Here is an 18,504-nt window from a genome sequence, read left to right on the forward strand (position 1 = left end):
AACACACTTCACGTTGGACAAGTGTGGATCCAATATTGTCCAAGTTTGGAGGTCAGTCTCATTCCAATTAGTGTATTTTGGTGTTACCCACAAGTTATTCCAATTAGTCCCAAATGGAATAGGGATACCAACTAGAGGAATGCCTTTATGAATGTATTCAGGGAAATGGGTACATACCCAACACTCGGTCTTATTAACAACCTTCATTGATCTTTCCACCATTTTCAAATGAGTATTCTGTGTCCATGAGTCCTCCTGATCTCACCGAATTTGAGAATTTATCATACCACATACCAGGCAAAATCTTATACATCTGTAAAACAAGTTTAAACAAGTATCTGCAAAGAAATCATATTAACAAACTCAAACCTCCCTGGATATACTTCAATTCTATATAGGGTCTTATTTCAGCCCAAGAACAGTTCATTAAAATATCTTGATTTTTAGTTTCAGAAGAGCCGCTTATTCTGATTTCCACTTTATTTCAGGACTCCTTTAAATCCTAGTGTAATAGATCCAAGAATCAGTTTCTTGAAGTTTTACTGCAGTATTATTTATCAGTAATACTAAATATGGTCCTTTCCACCACTCCTCCAAAGGCTCATCCTTCCAAGTTCAAAGATACACTCAATCTCCAGGTTGGAAAGGATGCACCGGCATGTCCAATGGTACAGGTGCTCTCTGTTGAATATACCTGTACAATGAGGAAAGAGTCTTTCCCAAAGACAATATATATTCAGTTAGCACCCAATCACCAGAAGTAAGCATTTGGTCTTCCTTTCCTGTTAAATTTACAGCATATGGTCTTCCGTATAATATTTCAAATGAGTTCACCTTTTCCTAACTTTTGGGGTGATTCTGATTCTCATTAAATCGGTAAGTAAAACATCTATCCATTTTAAATGAGTTTCTTGATACAATTTAGCCAATTATTTCTTTAAAAAACTATTTATCCTTTCTACTTTCCCACTAGACTGGGGTCTCCAAGGTATATGTAAATCCTGTTTTATTCCTAAAAGGGTAGAAATTGTCTGTATTACTTCTGCTATAAAGTGTGGGCCTCTGTCTGATGAGATCCCACTTGGAACTCCAAATCTTGTTATAATCTTATTTAATAATTCCTTTGTTACCTCTCTAGCTTGGTTGGTCCAGTATGAGAAAACATCAGGCCATCCTGAAAAGGTATCTATCAATACCAAGAGGTATTTATAATTATTGCATTTTGGTAATTCAGAAAAATCAATCTGCCAGTATTCTCCTGGAATGTTCCCTTTCTTTACCTCACCAGGTGGAGGTCTTAATTCCACTTTAGGATTATTTTTAGAACATATTGCATATTCTTTTACTATTTGATCAGCATAGCTTTGCATCTTTGGCCCTATTGCATATCTCCTAACACTTGCGATTATAGTACTTGCTCCCATGTGAGTTCCTTCGTGTGTCTGCTGTAGCAACTTCCACATAATGGGAGCTGTTACCAAACACTGTCCAGTAGATGTTACCTACCATCTGTCTGAAGTCCTTATATATTTTAGCATCTTAGCGAATTCATTCTCCTTTTCATTGTATTTGGGCGCTTCAGTTCTCATTACATTTTGAGGAATCAAGGCTCCCATTATTGCTTCATGGGCTGCTCGTTTTGCTGTTTCATCAGCCTTACAATTCCCTTGTGTGACTTCAGTATGTCCAGGTTGGTGAGCCTTACAATGAATTATGGCCACTTCCTTAGGTTAGGTTTCTAATCCATGCTTAATAGGTGACCCTTGTGAGGTTAAAACTCCTCTTTCCATAATTCCCCATGTGCATGTATCACTCCAAAGGCATATTTAGAGTCAAAACATATATATATATATATATATGCTTATTTATCTTGTGACAATTTCAAAGCTCTAGCCAAGGCAATTAATTCAGCCTTTTGTGCTAAGCATTTGATGGCAAGGGTTGTGATTCAATCATATCCTTCAAAGTTACCACTGCATATCTGGATCATTGTTCTCCATTCAGCGTAGAGTCCACTCCTGATTTTCCAATGGAACATCCTTCAAATCTGACCTACTGGAAAAGACTTGTTCAACAGTTAATATACAATCATGCTCTAGGTTTGTATCATCAGATACCAACAACAAAGTAGCAGGATTCAAAGGGATTGTTACCTTTAAACTTACATCGTCCAGTTCCAATAATACTGCTTGACATTGGGTCAGTCTACTAGGCAATAACCAGTGATGTCCTTGTTTTTCCAGCACTGAGGTCACAGCATGTGGTACAAATCAAAGTATCTAATCCAATTTTTTCTTCCATTTTCATAGAATATTGTTTCTTTTTTTGTTTTTTTTTTTTTTCTTCTTTTCTTCTTACCAGTTTGGAGTTCTGTTTTAATTCTGCCTTTATTGGTGTGCTGTTACCTTTCCTGGTACTTCAATAGCCCATATCAATGGAAAGACAGCATCCAGGATTTCTTAGGAGATTTCTGGTTCACTTCATTGTTCCCCTTGCAGCAGATATATTTGTGCCTTCCAGGCATTTTCTGTTGGGATATGCAACTGTGGGAAAATCACCTTGAAGGGGGGGAATTAGAGAAAATCGTGTCCTAATAGAAATATAGTATTACAGAAAGATTTTTTAGGGTAAAATACAGCTATCGCCTTCAGGATGGTTGGCATGCATGGAATCTACATCATCACAGTTCCCTAAGCAACACACCCTGCCAGCTCAGCACATGCTGATAGGAGTGACAGAAGATGGAGAGGAGTGGAGACCCTGCGGCCATGCTCTGTCATGCTCCCTGCAGGGATGGGAACTTGATGTCACCACACAGCTGATAAGCTGCATACCAGTTGTCACATGAAGAATCCATGAGATGTCTGTGGCTGAGCCAACCATTGAGGCAAAATGAAATAATCTCATTGTAATACTAACACACACCTCCATCTCAAAGTTACCTGCCTCCAAGGTACTACTACACCTCACTGGGCACATGATACCAGTTAGTAATAACAATATGTATGACTAGAGTCACTCAAGCGCCACCTAAATGTGATGGAAATGGACTAGTCCTAAACTGAAATAAGTCCAGGGCAGGGGGGGAACTGTTGTCTAAACTCCCGGATTACCCAACTCTGATTCAGTGTTCACAAAGCTAGGTCAAACTGACTCACTCTCTAAAGTTGTTACGAATGAAGGGACTTCTAATCAAGGTAGTCAGCCTTGGGGAGCATGAGAACAGATACTGAAAAGAACACTGTTATCTAAGTTATGCAGAAGGTATCTCTGGAGGTATTTAAAAGACGTGTAGATGTGGTGCTTAGGGACATGGTTTAGTGGTGGACTTGGCAGTGTTAGATTAACAGTCAGACTCAATGATCTCAAAGGTCCTTTCCAACCTAAATGAATCTATGATTCCATGCATGGCAGCTGAAACAACTGAATCTTTATCAGCAGCATGAGTTCTCTTGGAGCTGCCAGAATTCTTACTTCCTAAAACCTCTTGTAGAGAACAACACTAAGATCTGAAACAAGAGGCTTCTTGTCAAATGGATACTTCAGAACTGGACACACTCCTCAACAACTTACCATTATAAAATAACAAAATAAAGATCAAATCTGCATGCATAGAAAATAAATTATAAATGGCTTATTTGCAAGGATATGGTGCATATCTTATTATTTAGGAGAATCCCATAACAGTCTATCTCATAAGCCATGGAAAACATCTCTACCATCAAACTTCATCCCTCTCTGCATTCAGTTAAGTCTTAAACAGCAATAACATGATTAAAGTTAACAACCTAAACAGCAACTAATTAACAAAGATTCTAACCAAAGCCACCAAGTATGTTCTGTCTTGCTTATCTCTGAAAGACACAAGATGCCTTTGACAAAAGTGGACGCAGATTAACCATGTCACATAGACATGATCAGCCACAATGCCATGCTAATATAGCTACACTGATGGTAAAGCAGACTTAGTGGGAATGCTCTATTGATGTGTTATCATAGTGGATCCAAGAGTCCAGCTCACTACCCAAACTGTAAGAACTAGGCAGTAGTTGTGGATGCTCCAATTTCTAGTTTTTCACCACTGGAAGAGGAAGATGCATAGCACACATGCACAACCTTACTTGGCACCACTAAACACTGCTTCAGTAATTAAGCTCAAAAGCACGGTTCAAAACCCTCCCACCCCTGGGAAGATGAAGAGCTAAGAAATGAAGAAGCATTAATTATCTGAGTTTCAGCCTACATTAAGTTAGCTTAAACGTACTTGGGAAATGTTATTAACTTAGAACATGTAGCAGCTGTGCCTACAGTGAGATTATAACAGACAGGTACTCTGATGAGGTTTTGGTTCAATTTTAATGCTTTCATGTAAACCTGGTTAATTGGAAAAAAATGCTCAACATGTTGCAAGATGAGAAAAATTGGAGCAACACGTTTCCTCCAATCACATGATGCCAGGGTAGACATTTATCTTCCCTATTTATGTTGTGTATTAAAATTTAGTACTAGAGGTTAATATTTTTATGGTTAAATGAGAAAGATACACTGTAGAAAACACCAGCAGAAAACAAGAGCCCACATATCCTTTTAAATTTAATTTGTCAGACAGAAGTTATCTATGTACATAGAAGTTATCTATTTATTATAATAATCCTATTAATAGAAAGCCATTCAAATCTAAAATGTTAACTGGCTGCATAGCACATTTGACATTATTGCCCATTTTAAGAGGGAAAACAAGTATATTTCTAATAAATTTTGGCTGATTTGGATTCAGAAGTGTTCAGATATTGAACACTCCTTCTTTAAAACTAATAGACTGGAAAAAACTTTCCAGATCACAGTTTAGCTGAATATTTCCCAACATTTCATTACAACAAATCACAGTATTGACAGTTTAATATAAAAATGAAAACAAAACATGAATCTGAAGTATCCAATAAAAAGGGCGGACTAAATGGAATAAAAATGCTCTCTTTCCCCATTTTTGCATTCTGAACAGTGATTTCATTTTATTTAAAAGTGTTAGTATACTGACTTTGTTTCATACTTGTGTACTTGTGACAACACCTGAGTTGGTGGGGAAAGGAACAAGAAAAAAAAAAACCCAGCTAATTTTCAACCATTTATTTTATTTTGTAAAAAGGCATTATTACAACTGATCACAAACAGGAGAAATCCTGGCTATTTTACAGTTATAGGTACAGAACTTAAATATTCAAGCTTGTGATGAAAAGCGGCAAGGTGGTTGCAGTGTACAATGTAAACAATTAGCTTTAGGAAGTGAACAAAAATCCTTGAGAATTCTTTACTAAAAAAACAAAACAAACTCCTCATTCCTTCCTGAAACATAATCACAGGTCAGTGTTTAAAAATTCATTTGCAAACATAATTTAAACTGTGTTCAGCCTAAAAACAGTTTTATGAAATCCAGTCTGAATGGGGCAGTGTTGAGGTCCCTGTAAAAGTAAAGATTTTCCATTTCTTGGGGGGGGGGGGGGGGGGGGGGGCACGGAAAGGTGCCACAACCTTTGCAGCACAGTGCAGCATAAACTTTAAATACAAAAATATTTTTATATTGTTGGGATAATAGACCTTGCATCCTGGAAAGAAGTAACAATACTGCTACTGACAGAATATTCAGTCCATATCTTTCAAGTCACATAAGGCAATTACTGTGTTAGCTTACTGTATATGGCTAAAAGAAGGTCCAGACAATGTCAGTCTTTGTTATGTTTTCCGGCTACTCCATGTATGTTCAGGTGTACTTCTGTGATCTGATGAGTGTTCAAATGGAGATCTGTGTTCTAAAGGAGATCTTGAGCCATAAGGAGACCTCTGATCTAATGGTGACCTTGGGCCACTACCAGAAGCTCTGTGGTCCATTTGCCAGTCTGAGTGGTACCTATAATCCCTGGAAGATTTATGATGACTGTACTCTGAAGTGGAATGGTGATCTAAATGTATCCTGTGGTCTGAATGGGAACGGTGATCTGAATGAGGCCGACTGTCTTTTAAACTTCCTTCCAGGTTTGACCTGTGATCTCTGCTCCTGTGGTCATCCAACTTTCTATGTTTACTATCACTATAGTATCTGAAAAGATTTACTTATATTAGTATTACTGAACACATAGTAAGAACTATAATTATGTCAATTCAACAGAACTGCATTAGAGAAATTTCTTTGTCATTCTGCATTCTCAGAAAAGATACTTTGGTGCTTACTAGAAGCATACTGCAAAACCAGGAAGGGAATTCTTAACAGATTTGACAATTGCCGAAGCAATTTACCTGCTGTCTTGTTTATAGTGAACCCAGTCTCTGTGGTCTTTTCCATTGCTGAAGGCTGAATAGGACCTTTTCCTAGAGTCACTTTTCTTATAAGCATCTCCCTGATGCCTGTCCTTAAGACGATCATGGTATTGTGACAAATGTCTATCAGAAGAATAACTGTCCCTGCTACTGTCATCATGGTTTGTATTCTCTTTCAGTCTTTCAACATCTGTTTAATAAAGCAGAGGTTATAAGGAAGTCTCATAAACTATAATTTTTTTTCTTCACCAATTCAAACAGCACTTCTACCTGTCAGATTTAAAGCAATGTGAAAGTGGCGTTATAATTTGCAAAACAAGATCTAAACAACTGAAAGACAAATGCACTAATGTGAGTGAACGAAGAGAAACCTCAGAAGTAAATAGAGGGTAAGCAAGCTAGAAACGTAGATATATAGAGCTGAGAAACTAAAATTTTCCACTTTACAGACTGAATGGAGAGGATCAGTATGGTCCAAATGAGTAGTGAGTAGAGACCAAATCCCTTTAGAAGAGCAATTTTAAACAGAATGGTAGGAAGTTCCTCTCTAAGGAGAGATAGCCCTAGCATGAACATCAGTTTTAGAGGTATACCTTGCTAATGAAAGTTTTTTAATGGTATTCCTAAAATACATTTTACTCATTTTAAACCCATGATAACATACTCAAAGTTTTACATAACATGATATAAAACCAGGTAATACAAGAAGGCAAGTGTGGGAGCATAGAAAAACAGCCCTATTGTCAACAATAAAAGACATCCCATAAAACTGATTGCTAACCATGACTTCAGGGAATATCTTTCTTATAATATGGTGACATTACAACTGCTACAAACAGAAGTTTACAAGTGTTGAGTTGGCCTCTCTCCCACCTCAAAATTAAATACAAAAGTGTTTTTGTTTTTTTTTTCTAATTAATTTACTTTCAAAGAATGGCCAAATAACTTGCTACTAAAATCAGTAAGTACCAAATTCAGTCTGTGCTCAGTTGAATTTCATCAGCAAACTAGTGAAGTTATGCTAAGTCAGCCTATCCCTATGATATCTAACAGTATGGGAGTTCTAGGAGACAGTTTTAAGCTTATTTCATTTTACATACCATCATTTAAGATATCCAGCACAATAATATGCTCAAGATTTCTTACCTGGATTTCTAATTACATGTGTATTCATATTGCTGCTAATACTCTGGTCACTGTGTTGCTAAAAGAGACAAGTACAAAAACTGTCATTGATAAATCCCAAAGTTGCATCTGAATTCTTCAGAAAATATCCTAAAAAACCAGACTAGTCTACTGTAGAGGAATGAAGCTGGGTTAATTAACATTGATAATATCCAGCTGTGGGCTGGCTTCCAAGGCAGCGGGTTGGCTGATGGGGATAAGGTGCAGCTGTGGCTGGTTCCTGCTAAATGGTTAAATAGCTCTAAGGGAGATAGAAGAGGGGCAGCTGATGAAGAGAGATTGGGAAAGGAGTCTGTGTGCGTGCGTCTGCCCGTGCGTGCGTCTGCCCTACATGAGGAGGGCCAAGGAGAAGGTAGCAGAGGGACTGGCTTAAAGAGTAAGAAAGATCTTAGAAACCTTGTGAGGGATTGGTGGCCACGCTAGGGCATAGGTGTGCTAACTACTTATTAAAGTTAACCTGGTATGTGATGGTTTGCAGCTAGGTAGTTTTGAGAGTGCTGTGACAGTTTATTGAACAGTAAAATACACTTAAAATGTATTGAGTGTACTAAATTGATACTTAATAAACAGTTATAAATCTTTGAATATAAATTTTTATATTTAGAGGAGTCTGAAAATATTACCTGAGATTCTTGGCGTTTTTTGATTGCATGCTTATACAGCTTGTGCAGCTTTCTAGCATCAAATTCTGTAAACTTGGAGACAAAAATCCACAAGTTTCTGAGGAAAAAGAGAGATTATAAGTCTTTCATATATTAGTTTTATTGTATCATACAACAGAACATGGACTTAAACCAAAATCATTGTAAAGTCTGTGTATTGGGTCTGGCTGAGCCCCATAGCAGCCCTCACAGTGCTGTGCTTGTATTGGTAGCTAAAAAGGTGGTGATAACACACCAGTGTTTTGGCTACAGCATCAAGGCTGTCTCTGCAGTCTTTCCCCCCACATCACCAGTAGGCTGGGGGTGGGCAAGATCTTGGGAGAGACATAGCCTGGACAGCTGACCCAAAGGGATATTCCATACCATATGACATCTGCTCAGCTAGAAAAGCTAAGAGGAAGGGGGGGTGGGGAGATGGATTAGTTATTTACAATGTTTGTCTTCTGGAGCAACTGCTACACATATTGAAAAGCCCTGCTTCCTGGGAAATGGTTGAATATTGCCTGCTGATGGGAAGTAGAGAATAACATCTTTTGTTTTCCTTCACTTCTGTGTGTGCAACTTTTGCTATTGCTTTGTTAAACTGCTTTTATCTTGACCCGTAAGGGTTTTTTTCTCCATCTTCTTTTCTTCCCCCCTGTTCTGCTGAGGAGGGGAATGATATAGCAGCTTGGTAGGCACCTGGAGTCCAGCCAAGGTCATCCCACCACAGTCTGTTACACAGAATATTAATTCCTTTAAGAATTTGTCATTTTATAATATTTATCACAATGACTGCCAAATGAAAAGTAGCATTACTGGTAATTCTGTTAATATAATTATTTGTGCAATTGCATAAAAAAGTAGTTTTCAATTTGTTGTGCAAGTCTTCTGAAAGATTGTTTGAAATGTGTCAGAAAACATGAGTATTTACTATTCTGTAAAGATTCTTCCAAACTTGAAATCTCTTGCAGTGTAAGAAATTTGACCTAAATGCCATATTTTCTACAGATATCAGGGACAGGATTTTTCCACAGAATGCCGAAGCCTGGTCAAAACTTTTGAAACCAAATGAGAAATCTGAAAGAGGATGGAAATAGCACGGCAAAAACTTTGATCTAATCTATGCTATGAAAGACGAAAGGAAAATAAATCAACACTTTTGGTGTCAAAAAGCCAAAACCCTAAAGATGTTTGCTTCTATGATTGCAGACACCAGATCTGAAGTCTAGAATTCTTTTGGCAAAATTTACAGGTGAAGTGCTTAAAAGTGTACAGAATACCACACTGTTCTTATTAGTGCTTAGTTCAGAAACATCTCAAGTGTGTAGGTTCAAGAAGCATCTATTTGCTCTTTCACAGTGATTTAAACATTATAGTTTTGGCATAAAGGTTTGCAAAAGTAGATGTAACCAGCCAATGGTGTGCCCAATGACATCTGTATAAGAAATACAGAATGAATACCTTTACTATATTCTATGACTTAAAGACAGATTAAATACATTTTAATAATCTATATATGGTCTTGTAGTAGCATTATTATGAATTAATATTATAGTAGCTCTACTATGGTAAACATATTTCTTTAAGTGGAAATTCAATGTGTCTTTTTTGTGTATTTCAGTTCACCCTAATATTTTGAAGTAAAGCAAGTGCAAACAGCAGGAATATTTTATGTTAACAACAGTCTGCAAGGAAATTAAACACTTGACTGAGTGTTGTATATGGAACTGCAAGGATAGATTTGCAACCATAAAGGATTAAAGTGCATATTATAAAACTAACTCAAATTGTATGAAGAACTTAACAACAAAATATAACAAGCTTATAAACCAACATTTTTCTTACTTTTTCCCCTGAAGTTGTCACCTCACAGATGCATAAGAACAATTAAAAATCTTCTTTCATTTTGAAATACATCTGGGTATGGTATAAATGTTTTTTATAAAGTCACAGTTAATATCTGATTTCATTTTAGAGTATATTTTAAAAAACAATAAAGGATTCTGCAACTCAAAATCATTCAAACTTCAACACACAATTATATAATGGCCTATTTTTAGCATGAATAAAAAATAAGAAAACAAAACTCCAAAGTTGAAAAAGCCAGATTCTTTAATGATAACTCTTTTTCCACTAAACATTAAATATACTCTAAATGCAGTTATTTTCTGTTTGCTTTTGGGTTTAAATAGTAAGATTATTTCATCTACTGGAAAAAATGCATTGCTATTCAAGTATGAAAAAGTGAATCCATTAAAAGCTGGAGCCATTTATAATCATAAATCCTTATTTAATACAGCAGAAAAATACAAGAAAGGGAAAACAAGAAACACCAGAAATAATTAAAAACTACTCTTCTTAATAGAAGCTATTATGGATTTTTCTTTTTCAAGAAAAAATCATGCAGAATAACTTACTTTCTCCACTGTTTAATTTGTTCAGGATTTGTGTATTCCTTTAGACATTCAGTAATGTGGTCCCCAATTTTGATTAGGCACTGTCTAGTATGCTCCAGCTGTTCCCTTTCAGAAAGGCCTTTCTCTGGTCTATCCAGTTGCTTCAATGCAGCTTTGACAGGCCTCATTCTTTCTTTGCACTATAAAATGTAAAAAAGGCATACATTAATTCAAAGGAAAATAAAAAGATAATAAATATTTTAAAATATGACCCACCCTTACTGTGCTATTTATATAGGCAAAGACAGTACTGTTGTAAGCCAAATGAAAAACAAGTCTTCACTCACAGCTTTTAGTTTTACTACAAGGTTTCATTTGGAAAAAGTAGTATTTTAAGTCCAGTTGAAAATTTACTCCTACATGAAAGCATTACATTGTATGTAACAAATATTAAAGATTTAAGAAATCACAAATTTAATATAGAAGAGGGAAAGGAATTATAACTACGTTTTACAATCATGGGTTTAACTTTCAGCACAAGTATATAGGATGACTTATTCTACTCTTTAGGACCTTGAAAGCTATACAAACTCAGTGTCAAGATTAAGTATAAGAATGTTAAAATATATTTTAAGTAGATACTTTCTGCAACCGTTAAACTTGGCATTCAACAGAGGATCAGTGTTCCTTCTCTGAGAAATTTTTAAGCCTGAGTTCTATGCAAATACTGACAGAAACTGAGCTATCTAGGATAAAGCTAGTTTAGGTGTGCCTGAATTAGTAACAGTGATGACAACGCAGATATACCCATAGATGTATTTCACATGTACATTCTTGAATTTTCACACCAATTCAAATGTGTTAATAGTAAACGCAGATAAACCAGTTAGCATGTTTTAAAGTCACTTGCTTGGAAATTCCATTCAATCACAATGGCAAGGTAGACAGATGAAATGCATATTTTTACCTGTCACAAGGTAGACAAGAAGTCAAATGAGTTAGCCTCAACGATCCACAGCAGTAATTTTCATTTGAAAAGGTAAATGTGCTAATTAGATTGCATCTGACCATAGCATAATGATGAACAGAGGGCCTGGCCAAAAGAAATGTTCTATATGCAAACCCAACCTAGAATTGCTCCCACTAAGGAAGAGAGGCAAGTCTGTATATCCAGAATAAAAAATATGAGGGGTTTTGGAGAACGTCACCATCACTCTGTCAACATCTAGGGACAACTCAAAAATCAGTGAAGCTGTTCCATTACCAGTTCATGCCATTAAGTAATTAAGCAGCTACATTACATATTGCGCTAATCACAGCTTAAAGCAACCTTTAAAAAGACAATTTTAAAAGTACACTGCTTAAGAGTAAAGGTGGACAGAGAAACATAATTGTACATGGGAATTGAGTGATTTTTAAGTCACCTAGCCATACACAAGATATCCTGGAAATCATGGATGAGTCGCAACATTTAGATAAAAACCAAAACACCCATATACATAAACTGGTCAGTACCATACTGATAAGAAAATAAGATAATTTGTCTCTCACAGCCAGCACCACAGTAGATCCAGTAAACCTGCCTGGCAGTAACAGACAACTTTTAAGACCTCAGTGATAGAACTTCCACAGCAGAAAAGTAGCTCAAAGTAACTCCTTAGCATCTTTCCAAAGGCCCCAATCAACCTATAAAACTTTACATAGATTGAGTTTACCTACCTTTTTTTCTTCCTATATCGATTCTGTTGAGGTCAAAAGTAGTGATATAACTGAAATTCTTTTGGTATCAGATACATTACTCTGTCAAGATATTTCCAAGAACTTTAGGATTTGTTCCTTCCTCTAACGCAGGAAGTCTGTAATACTTCAAGAGTAACTTTAAAACTTAATTTCTCTTGTTAGCTTACAAAGAACAAAGGAGTATTTGATAAGGCCAAGCCAGAGACTACAGCAGCTGCATTAAAATTCATTCATTTCTGTCCTTTAAGAAGCAGTATCCACAAATTATTCTTGAGTATGGATCTTCAGAGTCTGTATTTTAAAAGTATTCAGCGCACAGATGACTAGACAAATACTCCACTATACTGCATAAATGCAATAAAATAAAATTGCTGGCCTGAAAACAAAACTGACTTTAGTATAGTGTTGATAACCCTTCACTGATCTAAAATTTTACTGACAATAGATATCTGTGCTATAATGCCTAATAGCAGAATCAAGAACATCAGAAATTGTGTTCATTTAGAATATCAAGTGTAAACGCTAAGTTATCAAACAAGGGACTTGCCACACTGAATGTCTTCTGATCCAGTTCTTCAGATTCTTCAGATATAGGAACTGGTTCACTAGTTGCAGTAATATGAACTGGAATATCCAACAATGAAACTTTTTTACTTTTTTCTTTGTTTTCAGATTTGACTTCATTTACCTAAGAACAAAATATGAAAATGTATATGATAAGCAAACCTTATTTTTGGGCTGGAATTATACTGCAATTAGGCAATCACTGTAATTACTGCATTCTCTTCAATAATAACAAGAAAAAAATATAAATTTCTGACATTCAGTGACAGTACCTTTTATTTTTTCTCTCTGATGGACAGAGAAAGAGAACGGACAAGTTTCTTGCACCACTTGCACTCTCAGTCCCACTAAGCTATGCATCTTTAAAGAGGTAATTTCCCATTTCATTTGCCTGTCCTTGTAGTTACAAGTGGTAAAAATAAAACTTCAAATGATGCAAAAGATTTCATTGATAAGACAACTGTGAAGTAAATGACTCAAAATACCTTTTCAACTCAAAATCATTCACAAACACCTGGTGGCCTTTTCTAGTGCTATATAAGAAAAATATACTTATTTACCTTTTCTTCCTTTACTTCTTTTTCTTTCTGTGTGGATTCTTTTACTTTTTCTCTCTTGTCTTTAATATTTTTTAGTTCTTTCTTATCCTCTTTTTCTTTTTTTTCCCTTTTCAAATCCCTCTTATTTTCTTTTTCTTTTATCTCTCTTTTTTCTTCAGCTTCCTTCTTTATACCAATATCTGGTTCAGGCTTTTCTTCATTTTCTTCTTCTGCTTTTACTTTTTTATGTGGATGTTTCACAGAAAAAATCTCATCCTGCAATACCCAAGCATATATGTCAGATCAAATTGAATTTCTAACTATACAAGTTTTGTAATCATCAGATTAAACTGTATTTTTATCTGTGTGATGTCTTTAGACTTAGATTTAACACCTATCAAATGGAGCTGGATGCAGCTTCCAAACAAAATGAGGACTACTCACTCATTTCCTTGATGTGACACAAAACAAGTACTGATTGGGCAGGGGTACTGGTGTGTGTGTGAGAGAGATTAAGTCCATTTAACTTTCTTATCCCCAAAGAAATCTGTCCCTGTAAAGGTAGTTAAGCTGCAAAGAGCTAAAACCAGTAAGGAAGTAGGTATCACAAGACTGAGCTGATTTTTCAGGACATAGTGATGATAAAAGACCTCTGTTCTGATTAGCTTTGTAACTTTTCACTGACCACAAATTAAACATTCACAGTCACAATAGAAGGGAACAGAGTTCCAACTTTCTCTTTTTCCAGAGGTGTTCTGAAGAATCTGGTGTTCCTTCAGCTACCTTCAAAGTCACAAAATTAGGTGCAACATGGCCTCTAAACTTAATCTGTTTTATTTTTTCTTTCTCTAGTGGTTTCTGCTGTGTGATAAATTTAAATAAATGACCCAACAAAAACAGAGTCCTAAAGGAATACATCAGAAGTAATAAAAACATAACAAAGTTGAATAGTCTATTAGAATAATGAAAGTCCTGACATACACAGAAGCATTCACTTGCATGTCTTAAAAAATCATTTATTCATGTTCTTTCTAATCAAGCTTGATGTTTTTTTCCTGAGCCTGAACAGAAGTTGGTATCTGAAGAATCATTATCAGTACTAATAATGGATTAGTCAGAAACATTAGTTTTATGTTCAGATGTTACATTAAAATTGCATTTCTAGCAGATAAAATGCTCAAGTCTCTAAAGAACACTGAAATTACACAATGTCACTTGTACTTGGGTGACAACATTATTTTATGATATTATAATTTGGAAAATTAATCATAATGCCTGAGCTACAGGCTTATCATTAAATTAAAATAAATATAATCTTTCATGTGATTATATTGATGCAATATTAACTGCCACAGAAGGAGGATGCATTCAAGTTTATTTATTAAGTCAAACAGAAGATCAAATAGAAAGCATTACTAATAGAAACAACTGAATAGCCATCTTTACCATATGAATGATATTTACCTCATTTTCTTCATCATCTTCATCAGATTTTTCTGAGGGTGGTAATGAGGAGTCACTTTTTATTTCTTCTTTAATTTTTGCAGCCTTTGTTGCTCTATTCTTCTTAGTTCTTGTTTTCCTCCTCTTTGAGTTGCCCTGAATGCAAATTAGTACCTTTTTTATGTCAACTGACAAGTGTCTTTGCACCACAGTTGCAGAAAAAGATTTGGTTTTTATGTTAAAGAAAGCATTTTTTTTATTTATTGCCACTAATGACCACCACTTTTCTCAGGACTGGAGACAGAGCCTAATGCAACAGTAGAGAATATATACAAATAAGAGAGAATAAAACAAGATTAAACTTGCAATTCATTCATTGAGTTAGTCTCATATAATATGATTAGCAATACAGAGAAAAATTACACAAAGCAGAGTGGAACTAAGAATAAAACAAGTATCTGCTGACATACCCATAAGCGTATTATATTATCTCGCTACTGAATATCAAGCTTTACTTACTGCACCAGTAAGTCTTTGCACTTCTTTTCTTGCAAGATCTTTATTCAATAATTTAATGAGGTAATCTGCACGGGTCTGTAACTGCTTGGCCTGGGGTTTCTTATCTGGATCATCAGGTAAAATCTGAGGAGAGAAATAGTAGTATCAACTACAAGTACACATTATCAAATTGGGAAGCTGCTAGTCTGGAACACTGGGAACAGAAAAAGCTGAATTTAAAAAAGGTAAAAAAACAATTTCTGTTTCCACTCTCATAGTTTATCTAAAAAAATTTCAGAGCTCCTGTACCACTGTCATCTACAGATTTCCTAGTTCTGCCTTGTGCTTCTAAATGCATTAACTCATTACAACAGGATATTTCAGAAGCCAAAAATATGAGTTGTTTCATAAAATAAGCAAATTAATAGAAGGCAGGGGCAGGATATCATTAAACAGATTTGTATACAATCCTGACGACTCAAATCCCAAAGCTACAAGTTGTTGGCAATGTTTGCTTCACTCCAGTCTTTCCCTAAATGTTTCTCACCACTTCTAAGCAGCCATTGTGTCACTTCTAATCTGATGAGTACAGCTATTCTCCTGTTGCAAATGAAAGACAGTTTCAAGCAAAGAAACCAGGGCTAGGAAAACCAAACCAAAACCTCAAAACAACCTTCCCTCCAAAAGATCAAGAATAAAATTAACATAACTAGAGCATTTAAACTAGGGAAGATGGAAGAGAAAGAATTCAAGTGACAGAGATCCAAATCATAGAAATACAGAAAACAAACCAGACTCTGAGAAGGTATACTTCACTGAATATACAAAATCTTGAAATCTAATAATTTACCAGAAGGATACAAAGGAGTACAACTGACCTAACTTCTGTGCAATTTCAGTTATCATAAAATAAGCTCTTTCAGTAACCGTTCTTATTAGCATTATTACCTAAACAAAAAAGCCCTTGATGAAATGTTGTAGATGACATACCTTCTGTGTCAAACTGAGATCAGGATCCATTTTTATCATTTCCCAGCTGCCGTAGCCATATTCATAGATACCTATTAACAGATTGGAATCATCTTCCTTACCCCAATCTATATCAAAATGAGCTGCCTTGGTGTGGCATGGGATAACATATCTAGTAGAAATAAATCAGAAACATAATTAAGCAACCTTCTCAAACTTAGCAAGGGAGAGGGGAACATATCACACATCACTAAGATTCTGGTATATTTAGATAAGTAATCTAGATATCAGGTTTTCTTACAATTTCTATAAAATATTTATTGAAATCAGTACCAAAACATGTTTTAAAGCAGATCAGGATTAAGATATAAAGAACAAGGAATCTGTGGCCATGGATGAGTCAGAACTGGCTAACCATGAAGATAAGCTTATAATATTAATCCAGTGTAACTGCTAACTGAATAAACAAGCAGATTCTAGGGACATGATACACAAGGTAGCAACTTAAAAAGTTCAGAGGGCTAAACACTACCACAATTACCATCTCCTCCACTTTGACAATATTGCTTTCTCTCAGACAGAGGTGACACAAAGAAGCTCCTCAACAAGACTATTTTCTAGTCTGAAAAATTAGAGTAACTGAACCCAGTCCCAATTAAACAGTTCAAAAGCCAAAGCAAATACTACCTTCTAAGGAGAGGGAAGAAAGATAAAAAAAGGATGTGAACAGATTTCTGCTGCCAGTTCTTAGAGGGAATGGAGCAACACTGGTGTCCCAGTGTGCTTAGAGTCTGGATTGCTTAAATATACATAAAAGCCTTGAATAACTTTCTACATTATGTCTTCCTTTAGGAAAAGAAAAAAATACCTTTTCCTTTCTTCTGGATCTGAAGGAATAGATTTGTGCAATGCTGCCAACTCTTCATGAGAGATGACTAGTTTTGCATTCACCTGCACTCCTGATATCGGAATGTTGGGCCTTTACTTTCCCAAGTCTCCCTCCTTAAATAAAGGACAAAATTATTAAAATATTAGCCTTTATGTGTATCTTATAGAAACATAAAGAAAAAAGGAAGTTTAATGCTATAGTAGCAGACATTCAAATATAGCAAATGACTTTTCTTAAACAAACGCTTTAATTAAAAACTCCAGAATGTCAAGGTCTTCCAGATAATAATAGCAATTAATTTTAAAATTCATGGTAAAAGTAAAAACATGCTGCATTCTACTGCACAACTCAGGGGAAAAAAAAGCCAAACCCCAAAAGTCTTCTTACTATAATATTTTTTTCTAAATCACCTAGCATGCTAATATTTTGTTAATGTTTTCCCCTAACACAATGTTATGTTATAATCAGAGTGCAAGAATTATTCTGATCTTGACACATTTATTCCTCTCCCCCCCTCCCCCCCCCGCTTTACCTGCTCTTTCTTGTCCAAAGGAATTGTCCTTTAAAGCCTTAATGCATCCATTATGTACAAGTTCTCCCAGACATCTAAGGTCTGTCTCAGATTTATCAACTAGCTCAGCATCTCTAGCTATAGCATCTAACCTGTAAGAAAACAAATATGTTTTACAGCTCTAAAACTTCAGTTATGAATGAATCCTTCAGATTTAAAACTAGAGAAGTGATCATGTAAGTTGTCATTCACCACGCTTGCTATGCTGTGTACAATTTTGGTCCATGCAGTTAAAAAGCTCTATACAAAAGAATACAGAACTATAAAAAAAGGGGTTTCACATAGAGGACAATACAACAGGAACTATAAAGGATCTTAACCTATACAGTTTGAGTTACATTACTACACATTCTTTTAAATAGAAAGGAACTATTATATTAAAATAAAATCATTAAGACTATAAATAGTATGAAGAAAATTAAGGGGGAAATGATTCTAAAAATAAAAAAGTAATACAGAAGCTTAAAATAAGAACTGACAATGAGAAAATGCAAAACTGGCAGTTCGTCTGTTGAAAGCCTATGGCCTATCCACTTTATCAAACAAGAAAACTGAAGATTGTCACTAATGGCAGAGTTAAACAAGATAGTAGGTAAAGTATAAAGAAATCAAGCAGTCTTGCAAAATTTAAAGATTTGTCAAATTAGCTGTCTACATACATACCATAAATGAGAAAGGGAGAAAAAATTAAATTCATGTTATAGTCAAGGCAAAGATTAGGCCATATTTTCTCTTCAACCTAAGGTTTCTTGGT

At 35.4% G+C, this 18,504-nt stretch overlaps 1 protein-coding gene across 1 annotated transcript in view; it reads right to left on the reverse strand.

The window, feature by feature from the left end:
• Positions 1-5,112: 5,112 nt before the first annotated feature.
• Positions 5,113-18,504, reverse strand: part of LOC119140850 (chromodomain-helicase-DNA-binding protein 1-like) — a 70,028-nt gene continuing 56,636 nt past the window's right edge. The window contains exons 29-37 of the mRNA XM_037372482.1: positions 15,343-15,465; positions 14,845-14,979; positions 13,402-13,656; positions 12,825-12,965; positions 10,559-10,737; positions 8,121-8,217; positions 7,459-7,516; positions 6,292-6,502; positions 5,113-6,094 (exon numbers count right to left, since the gene is read on the reverse strand). Coding sequence (XP_037228379.1) covers positions 5,731-6,094; positions 6,292-6,502; positions 7,459-7,516; positions 8,121-8,217; positions 10,559-10,737; positions 12,825-12,965; positions 13,402-13,656; positions 14,845-14,979; positions 15,343-15,465 — 1,563 coding nt within the window. The 3' untranslated portion in view covers positions 5,113-5,730. The remainder of the gene's footprint in view (positions 6,095-6,291; positions 6,503-7,458; positions 7,517-8,120; positions 8,218-10,558; positions 10,738-12,824; positions 12,966-13,401; positions 13,657-14,844; positions 14,980-15,342; positions 15,466-18,504) is intronic.

This window comes from Falco rusticolus, chromosome W, assembly GCF_015220075.1.
Source record: "Falco rusticolus isolate bFalRus1 chromosome W, bFalRus1.pri, whole genome shotgun sequence".
NCBI classification, from domain to species: Eukaryota; Metazoa; Chordata; class Aves; order Falconiformes; family Falconidae; genus Falco; species Falco rusticolus.